The sequence below is a fragment of the Nicotiana tabacum genome, chromosome 14, assembly GCF_000715075.1.
Source record: "Nicotiana tabacum cultivar K326 chromosome 14, ASM71507v2, whole genome shotgun sequence".
Lineage (NCBI taxonomy): Eukaryota > Viridiplantae > Streptophyta > Magnoliopsida > Solanales > Solanaceae > Nicotiana > Nicotiana tabacum.
This window is the reverse complement of record NC_134093.1, coordinates 26,965,339-26,975,285: the sequence shown is the minus strand read 5'-3', so window position 1 is coordinate 26,975,285 and position 9,947 is coordinate 26,965,339. Positions and strand designations below refer to the sequence as shown.

The following is a 9,947-nucleotide window of genomic DNA, read 5'->3' as shown; positions in this document are numbered from 1 at the left end:
AAAGCCTTGCAAAGGGAACTGATGTCCATCTGTACCCTTTATCGTCTCTTTGACTCTAGTTGTCGGAACTTGTGGCAGACTTGAGACTTGTAGTTCTTGAGCACGTTGAGGATGCGTAACAGGTTCCCGATCTAGTTCTTATCATAAAGTTTGTTAGATCATCAAGATACAAAAAGGCACATAACTTATCAAAAACTCTTGCGATCAAGAATAATTCTGGCGAATTAAAAAATTCTTGCCAAGCAAACTTTAAAATTCTAGCATGAGGCTTTTTTCTTCTTCCAAAACTTGTGTTACTGGAGTCAAAAAGGTCAATAATGGCACTGAAGTGTTTTATTTCTGTCATTCAATGAGGTACTGTCGATTCAATTATTTTAAATAAAAAGTACATGGTAATATTTTCTAACGATCGAGAGGAGTGTTATCTTACTAAGCTATAGGCGAGATGCTTAGTAGGCGTTTGGACATAAGAATTGTAAAATTCAAAAAAATAGTGAAAATATTTTTCAAGTGAAAATGGTATTTGAAATTTAGAGTTGTGTTTGGACATAAATTTCAGTTTGGGTTGTTTTTGAAGTTTTGTGAGTGATTTGAGTGAAAATTTTGAAAAATAACTTTTTCGCAATTTTTCAAATTTTCGAAAATTTCCAAAATGCATCTTCAAGTGAAAATTGAAAATTTTATGAACAAACACTGATTTCGGGAAAAAACGAATTTTTTTTGAAAAAATCTTCAACCAAATTGTATGTCCAAACGGGTCCTTAGTATGCTTAGTTATCTCAATTCTTTAAAAAGAGTATAGGTCGCTACTTCACCAAGTGTTCTTTTGGAAAAATTTCAGGTAGGAAATAGGCGAGACCTGTATTTCAAGTGTTATCTAACAAATTTCAATAGTTTCAATTCTTTGTTAAACGTCACGTCCATTCAAACTTTTGCTACATAAATTGAAAGTATGGAGTATTCATTCTGAACCAAGGACTAACTAACATGTTAATAAAAAAATCTACATTCTTTGACTTTAATATAGTTAAATGTTAGGAGTGTATGTAATAAAAATGTCTTATATTAGTTTGGTATAAACTAGGTGTACGTAAATTCTTTTGCTTCAGTCTGCATGCGGGCTAACACAGGAGAAAATCAGAAAAGAGATAATTATCAATCGGCTAAAAGTTGAACTGATATCAAAATCATAAAAGTACTGCAGGAGACATCTATAATGTAACAGCATTGTCATCAAAACAAGTAACAAAAACAGAACTTAAATACGTAGAGGAGTAAGTTTTTTGGTAATAAAAACTTATAAGAAATTGATAATCTACTCGTCGAAAAGACCGAAAATAGCATCATCCTCAGATTCTTCAGCTTCATCATCTTTCTTATCCTGTTTAGTCTCAACAACTTCACCATCACCTTGAGAAGCACCAGATTCAGCAGCTGCTGCAATTGCAACAGTAAACTTGCTAGGATCCTGCAATAGTTTGGGCAGAAATGCAAAAAAAGGTTCAGCATTTATAGAACAAATACTAACACAGGAAGAAAAATGATTTAGTTGATATCAAATAATATAAAATATTTTATCATAGACACAGCAATATAACATAGAATTTGCAATTTAAGATTAGCCTCTTTAGAAAGACTAGTTTTGTAAAGGACATGACTTTTGAAACTAAATTTTATGTAGTATAGACTAAGCTTTTGGCTACAAAAATAGAGAACAAGAAATATACTACTACTAAACAAGTTAAAAATAACCGTGCCAAAATCATACTTATGTTTGAATCTCTATAAAAACACAAATAAATGTTTTCATTTCAAAATTTTATACTACAAGAAATATATTACTACCATCTTTTTTAATGAGATTAAAACAATATAATAATCATTGGTGCGACAAATAGAATCAGGTCACTTATAAAGTAACCACAAGTAAAGCATTAATTAGTAACCTAATAAAAGTTATAACTAATTAGAGCATGCTATCACATGTTAAAATTTATTTATACACATAGGCGGAGCTAGTCTACAGTGTACGGGTTCGGCTAGGAAACTAATTAAATATGCATAAATATTTAATTGCAAACCCACTAACTAAGACGAACAATGGGTTTTGTGCTAAATTCAGAACTCATTCATAAACTTCAAATTCTGGCTTCGCCTCTGTTTACACCGTCACTAACTTAAATTCATATAAAAAGGAGTTAAGTAATTACCTTGAGATACTCTTTCACTTGATCAGCTTGTGGATATGAATACTCAGTTTCAACAGTAACAGCCAAAACACTCTTGTAGCCTTTGACAAACATGTAAGGAGCAGCTGCAAGTGTAGGGTAAGAAACAGCCAAAGACAAAGTAGTGACCATTGAAACTCCAGTTGCAAACTTCTCCATAAGATCATCTTCAGTTAAATCAAGAACTTCTGGGCTAAACACTGATCCATTGTCATAAACAGAAACCACAACAAGACCATAAGAGAATGGCCTTATTCCAAGCTTGGCCAATAGAGCTGCTTCTGATGATCCAACTTTGTCACCTTTCTTGATTAGCTCCACTGGTGTTATGATTTCAACTGTTCCCTTGTTGATCTTAGTAGGAATGTTTAGAACCTATAAAGTAACAAATTGTAGAAATTATTGACATTTTATACTAAAAAAACTGCTCTATACGAATCTAGACCCCACGCATAAAGGGAGGTTAGTGCACCGGACTGTCCTTTTTTACTCTTGAATCGATTGTTAATGAATGTACAACGAAGCAATATCTTGGCTGACCATCGATTTTAAGAAATAAAGAAAGATTTTTGAAATTTGTGCTTGTAAATATGCTATAATATTTGTGTGGCTTTAAGATCTTTCACGAAGGAAAATAGGAAATATAAAACCTAAATTAAATTACATAATGAGAAGGTATGAGATAAAAAACCTGGAAGAAGGAAGTTTGAGATGGATCCAGTCCAGTATTGCCAGTAGGGACAATGACATCAACTGGAGCAACTAAGCCAACACGTGCAGGAGCTCCAACCTGTTTGTAATGACAACAATTAATAAAAGGACCATAGAATAAATACCTACTATGAGATTTAAATTTAATGTGTTAAAAAAATTTAAAACTTTATACTTTATACACATATCTATGGTATAAACAAAAAAGACGGATGCAGGTGAACCCAAATTCAACATAATGTGCTTCTAACTACATGGCAATTGATGAGGAGAAATAAATCAAGGTAGAATTTTTTGAAACACAAAACATCAACGTGTAATCAAATTGAGACAATATGAAATTGAAAAGCTACTTATTATGATATTTAGCATAAGAAAAACATGAGGGATTGATGAATATAAATAATGTAACTATATATTGCTATGATACCTTATATCATATGGAACCTATTGTACTGTATCGTATTTGTATTGTATTGTTAAATTTAACAAAAAGTGGTGTGGTCGCATTGTTACCTTATTTTTTTCCTCTCGTCTTGCCTTACTTACTACATTAAATAACTTTTTTTATAATAATACTACCCCGTGCCCCCTTTTTTGTAATCTTTTATGTTTATTCTTTATATTATCGGTATGTGATATAATGAAACAACGGTAAGCGATACAATCTATCCAAATATTGTATTCATCAAAACAATATAAAATAATATAGTAAAATACAATACAATACAATATATTATACAATACAATAACAAGGAGAAAACCATCAAATATAGAATAATGTAATACCTTGTATTTTGCGACTTCTTCCTTTATTTCCTTCAGATCACCCTTCGTAAAGATCAAACCAACGTTGCCCTAATATTTGACAAACGAACAAAAGGTTAGTACCTTAACAATAAATCAATGGATTCAATGGAACAAAACCAAAAGCTGACACTGAAAAGAATAGAAAGCATAAAATCGAATTTTTTTCTCAGATTTAGTAATATATATTGTGAGGGATTGAAAAAAAAAAAAAGCAGCCCGGATGTTCGGGGTTGGACCGCACGCCAAGAGTGTGATGTAGTCAGCTTACCCTAATGAAGTGTTAATGGCTGATTTCACAGCTCGAACCCGTGACTTATACACGAAAACAATTGTACAATTAAAAATAACTTATGAACTTTAATTTATTGCTAGTTTGAAGGCACTTACAACAAGGAGAGGGATGAGATTAAGAAAACCCTCATTGCCAGTTTTTTCTGCATGAATCCTTACAGATCTTTTCATCATAGTATTTTTCCCCATAAGAACAACAGATTCTCCTCTTAAACCTTTACGAATGTTCTGCAACTGTGTCGACCCAACATTATCAGCGTTAACGATCAAAATCTGGTTGTACAAATCAAGATATTTGCACAGTTTTTGGTCGTAAGCAACTTTTTTCTGCGTCTTTGTTTGTTTCACGGCCATTGCTAAAACTCTGAGAGAAAATTCCTGAAGAAACTTCTGTAGAAAAAGAAGAAATATGGGCTTCCTTGAGAAGGGAACCCTAATATAGTAGTGTAACCGTGGAAGTAAGGAAACCCTAAAATGTTTTTTCTTTCTTTTTTTCTACGACTTGTCAATTCTTTCTTTAGTAAATTTTTTCTCTCCTTATTTTTTGGCAATTTGTACAAGCCATTGCAGTTACAAAATAGGATTCGTAATCAAAAAGTCAAATAAATGAAATCTTTTTTCCTCTTTTACTCGGAATGCTCTTCTCGCTCAATAATTTTTTTTTGGTGTAAAGAAAAATATTAGTATTAATCTCCAACCAACCAAATATACATTCAATTCAAATCTGTACAGACTAGAGGCTAGTGCAAAAATCTCCTGACTAATCGACTCCCTCTGTGTGCTATACAATTCCTCCATCCATTTTTGCTATCCCTACTCTCTCTTGTGATAATTTTTATTTTGTTTCAGAAAAGGGGTAGGTTTGTTAGCTTAGCTTGTATTATTAACGTAAAAGATGGACCATTTCTCATGTTAGGAAAACATATATAAACATAAATGGTCTTAATTGTATATAATGGTAACAATAAGTATTATAAAAGGATTCGATTTTTTAAATTTATGGTAATCATCTAATACCTTTCCCATATCAAATAGAACTCTAATAAATATAGAAGGTCTAAACTAGGCAAATTTTTGTTCTCTTAACATATATATCTCGAGTAAAATAGTGTGGCTCAGACAAAAAAGTTGATCCTCTTCTTCTCCTCCTTTTACTTAATTGCTAACTAGAAGAGTTCATCCACGGTCGGGTATGTGAAATCAGTTGTATTTCATCAATCCTTAATTCGTTCAATTTATTATTTTTGATTCTTAATTGTTTTTTATTCCTACTGTTTAAGCTGAATTAAAAGAAAATTTTTCTTATAGATTACATTAAAGTAATATTACAAGAATTATTTTGAACCAATGTCTGAAGTTGGAGCTCAAACTTCAACTTTAGAAGTTGTTAGACATAGAAGGACGAGAGATGTGTTATTCTTCAGGAAACCTCGTCCTCCATTCAAGAATGATCCTCCACTTGAATTCCCAAAGTTGAATCTACAACTGAAGAATAACGTGATCTCAAAGATTACTACAGAATCTACAGCTACTGAATTTAGTAGCGCCGATGATGAATGTGTGTTGTTCAATTTTGGGAATGATTATGGATTTCAAAAGGCCCTTCAAATATTGGATGAAAAGATTACATCACATTGTCCATATAGAGACTCGTCACAAGAAGATATGATCAATGAGTTTCTGCAAAACAACATTTTTGATTAATTCTTGATACCTAAGTTAGTATTAGAAATTAATTGTTTCTGTTCTGAATTCAATTATGAATGTACAGGTTTTATTCCTTCTTCTTAATTCCTAGATGCTTTATAAAATATCAAGATACACAAGCGAAGTTAGGCTTTGGCGTGTCCTTCATACCCGTATGGTGAAGTTCGAGTTGATTTTAAAGTAGCTAAACTTGCAAAAACAAAAATTAAATTAAATTCCGGTTATGTCTTAAATAGGGGTCATACGTAAGCTTGTATTTCCTTGTTTTTAACACACACACACAAATAAAAAATTGATAGGAAATCGAATTTTTTCATTTTATATATTATACCATCTTGACAACATCACCAACAGATATTAAGCTTCCCTTTCCTTTTTTTTTTTTTACACAAAATATATATAGGAAATAAAACTGATATGCAAGCCAAAATTTTCAGTTTATATATTATAATCTGCTTGGCAAAATTTTCAGAAAATTAGAACTCCTTTTTGAAAAAAAAAAAACGTGCTTATTTTGAAGAATAAGTATTTTTGAGTAGTAGAAAAATTATTTTTATTGTTGCAAGGAGACTGAAATTAAAGTGATAATATGCAATCAAAGAATTAAAGTTAGATAGAAGAAAATAACCAAAAGAAAGAGAAGGAAAGAGAAAGAAATTCAGTTCTTTGATTAAATAGTTCACATTACAAATTTCATTATTTGCAAGATGAAATAGCAAAATAGAGCAAATACATTCATTACAAACAAAATAAATTCAACCACAAGAAACAAAATAAACAATTATAACACTTAAAATCTTCCCACAATATAAGCCCAGCCCACTAAGTAGCAACACTGTGGAGAACAACAGTCTCAACTGTAAGCCCAGGCCCAAATCCAAAAAGCACACCCCATTCAAGCCCTTCACCAGTAGTTCCCAAACCTTCTTTTGCAGAGGCTTTCCTCATTTCATCCAAAATAAACAACACACAAGCACTAGACATGTTGCCATAGTTACTTAATACTTTTCTTGTAGCCTTTAGTTTCTCTTGCTTTAGGCCCAATTTTAGTTCAACTTGGTCCAAAATTGCAGGCCCACCAGGATGAGCAATCCAAAATAAAGAGTTCCAATCAGAAATTCCCAAAGGTTGGAATGCTTCCACAAGGCTTTTCTCAATGTTTTTTGAGATTAGCCCAGGAACATCTTTGAGTAAGTGGAATGTAAGCCCAACTTCACGAAGGTGACCGTCGATAGCGCCTTCGCTATCGGGGAGAAGAGTTTGGGCTGCAGAGACAAGCTCGAACAAAGGCCTCTCGACCTCTGGAATTGGATCAGAACCTATAATGACCGCGGCTGCCCCATCACCAAAAAGGGCTTGCCCAACTAAACTATCCAAGTGGGTGTCATTGGGTCCACGAAACGTGACAGCGGTGATCTCTGAACAAACAACAAGGACTCGAGCGCCCTTGTTGTTTTCGGCCAAGTCCTTAGCCATCCGGAGTACCGTGCCACCGGCAAAGCAACCTTGTTGGTACATCATGAACCGCTTGACCGATGGACGGAGCCCGAGTAGCTTAGTGAGTTGGTAGTCACACCCGGGCATGTCTACACCACTAGTTGTACAAAAGACCAAATGAGTAATTTTGGACTTGGGCTGGCCCCATTCTTTGATGGCTTTTTGGGCTGCCTCTTTGCCAAGTTTTGGCACTTCAACCACCACTATGTCTTGTCTAGCATCAAGGGAAGGTGCCATGTATGCACAAATATTAGGATTCTCTTTCAAGATTTCCTCTGTTAAGTGCATGTACCTTTTCTTAATCATTGATTTTTCACCTGCAAATTTACCGAAAGATACGTTAGGAAATCAATAAATCATAAACTCAAAGGTTATACGAATCAAACTTTAGAAAAAATAAAGGGCAACCATCACTTTTAGCCCGCTGCCATATATATATATATATATATAATTTTTTCGGTTATTATTTTGAGAGCAGTTATACAGTGTCGTTTTTGTTTTCCCAAAAGTAAAAATAAACTGTAGAACGTGTCCAGTTTCAAATTATCCCATCTTGACAGATTATTTTCTCCCAGCCACGTATTGTCTTTTGTTTCAAATATATTAAAACTTTACTAGAAGCTTCTTTCTCATGTAAAAGTAGATCGACAGAAAAGTTAGGCTTATAGGTGTTTAAAGTACTCGAATTGAATACTTTGTGTTGATTCTAGTGAAAACGTTCTCCTTTTTGGGCTGAAAGTGAATGCTAACTGAAGTCCAAAGTTGGATACTCATCCCTATATTTAAGTTAAAGTAACTAATCCTGTATAAAAGTAAAATTTATGCCAAATTATCATGACCTTGTTTTTATCAAGGTCAGTGTCCCTCTTGTTGGAGGGAGAAAAGGGAAATAGATAAGAATTTAGGCATAAAATATATCAGAAATTTCAAACCATTTGGACAAATTATTATATTTAAAATTGTCTAAGCTCAATGTTAAGCAAGAATAACATGCATGTGTTGTATCTTATCTCAACTTATTAAGGAAAAGTAACATAGAGTTTAGTCAAAATATCCTAGAAAGCATCTCACATGGGATGCTATATTTAAGGAACCTACTAATCCGAAATAGAGAACAAAAGGTTGAGTTAATAATATTGAGTTGGAACCATTAGTCTACAACTCCAACATAAAAAGTAAATAATACTGATAAAAGAAATGAAAAAAAAAAAAAAGGAGTATTGTGAAATTTCAATTAAGTGGGGAAAAACTCAACATAAAATTGAATGAATAACAAAAGGTAAGAGAATTTTATCTTACACATGCGCTTAAATTTCTCCTTAAGCTCAACCTTATGCTCGCTATTAGTGATACGAAAATAATAATCAGGATAAGTGCTTTGATCAACACAGTTGGAAGGTGTGGCTGTTCCGATAGCCATGACCGTGGCCGGACCCTCGGCACATTGCGCCCTACGAAATTCCTCGACGGTCACCATTTTCGCCGGAAAAAATGATGGACGATTTACTAGGGTTTTCAAATGGCTAGTGATAAGCTTAAAGATAGTAGTACGTGATAAGTGTCTATGGGGATTGTTAACTTATTTATATGAGAAGCTCAAGAGGAGAATGGTAGATAGAGATCACGTGCGTCAACAAGTAAGAGCACGTGACCATCCTTTTTATTTTCCTTTTCAACTCTTCTCTTAGCAAACCTTCTACACAAATAATGATTGTTTTTTCAATAATTAGCTAGCTACCTACTTCTCAAGATCAAAGGTCTTAGATTGTTTGTCAATTTGTTGAATCAAATGAACTGTGTTGATCATTCTTACGTAAGATTTCTATTACTTGTAACCATTTGAAGAAATTGAAGCTTTGGACAGAAGTTTGACACGTAACACTAAATCAAGAGCTTAGGGGTAAAATGTTGATATTAGAGAAATCAAATATATCTTCTTATTACGATTTTTAAAAGTAAAGAATATTTTTTTGAGAAATTAAGAATTTTGAGTATGTATAACAATAATACAATACATTTTAGAGTAACTTTTGGAAATATAAATTATTTAATCAATATTTAAGTTTACACTAAAACTTGGAATGTTTTGGCTTTCGTATTCCAAATTAACTCACATTCTTTTTAGTACCGAAAGACTCAGACACAAAGTGTCAAAACAATGAATGCATCACGAGCGTCACATTATGTGTTTTAACATTTTTAGTCATACATTGTTTCTAAACTGAGGCGAATTCATGATTTAAATTTTATAGGTTCAACTTTTAAGATTTTTAGTGTTGAACACATTATATTTTTAAAGTTATGGGTTTAATATCTACTATTTATGCAATTTTAATAAATTTTTACGTATAATTTTTTACTCCGCGTCAAAAAATATAGGTTCAACGGTAACACACTATATACGCTCATGTTTCTCCACAAATCAGAGAGCTCTTTTCTTCTTTTTATTTTTTTTATATTTTTAGCTTTAGGTCTAAGAGGTGAGGTAGGGATTGGGGTTAGGATGGTGGCCACGTACACAAAAGGGCTATTATTGGCAGCAGTGTTAGATGCATGAATGGAATTTAATTTGATGAATGAACGTGGAATGCTAAAGGTTTCTCTGCCTTTAATAAGAGGTTTTGAATTTAAACTCTGAAAATAAAAAAAAAATATTGGTAGGGAGTGGTAAAACTTCTTTTGGTAAACTTTCAAATCCTGAAT

At 32.8% G+C, this 9,947-nt stretch overlaps 2 protein-coding genes across 2 annotated transcripts; both read right to left on the bottom strand.

Moving 5' to 3' along the window:
• Positions 1–1,164: 1,164 nt before the first annotated feature.
• Positions 1,165–4,548, bottom strand: LOC107801773 (large ribosomal subunit protein uL10z-like). The gene is made up of 5 exons (XM_016625161.2): positions 4,137–4,548; positions 3,729–3,797; positions 2,920–3,018; positions 2,211–2,603; positions 1,165–1,468 (listed from the first exon to the last, which is right to left on the bottom strand). The coding sequence occupies exons 1-5, from the start codon at positions 4,392–4,394 to the stop codon at positions 1,316–1,318; spliced, it is 972 nt and encodes a 323-aa protein (XP_016480647.1). The 5' UTR covers positions 4,395–4,548; the 3' UTR covers positions 1,165–1,315.
• Positions 4,549–6,392: 1,844 nt separating this feature from the next.
• LOC107801774 (chalcone synthase) lies at positions 6,393–8,775 on the bottom strand. Its single transcript, NM_001325705.1, is given in 2 exon segments — positions 6,393–7,561; positions 8,544–8,775. Coding segments are annotated over 2 exon segments (1,170 nt in total). The 5' UTR covers positions 8,722–8,775; the 3' UTR covers positions 6,393–6,569.
• Between the last annotated feature and the right edge of the window lie 1,172 nt (positions 8,776–9,947).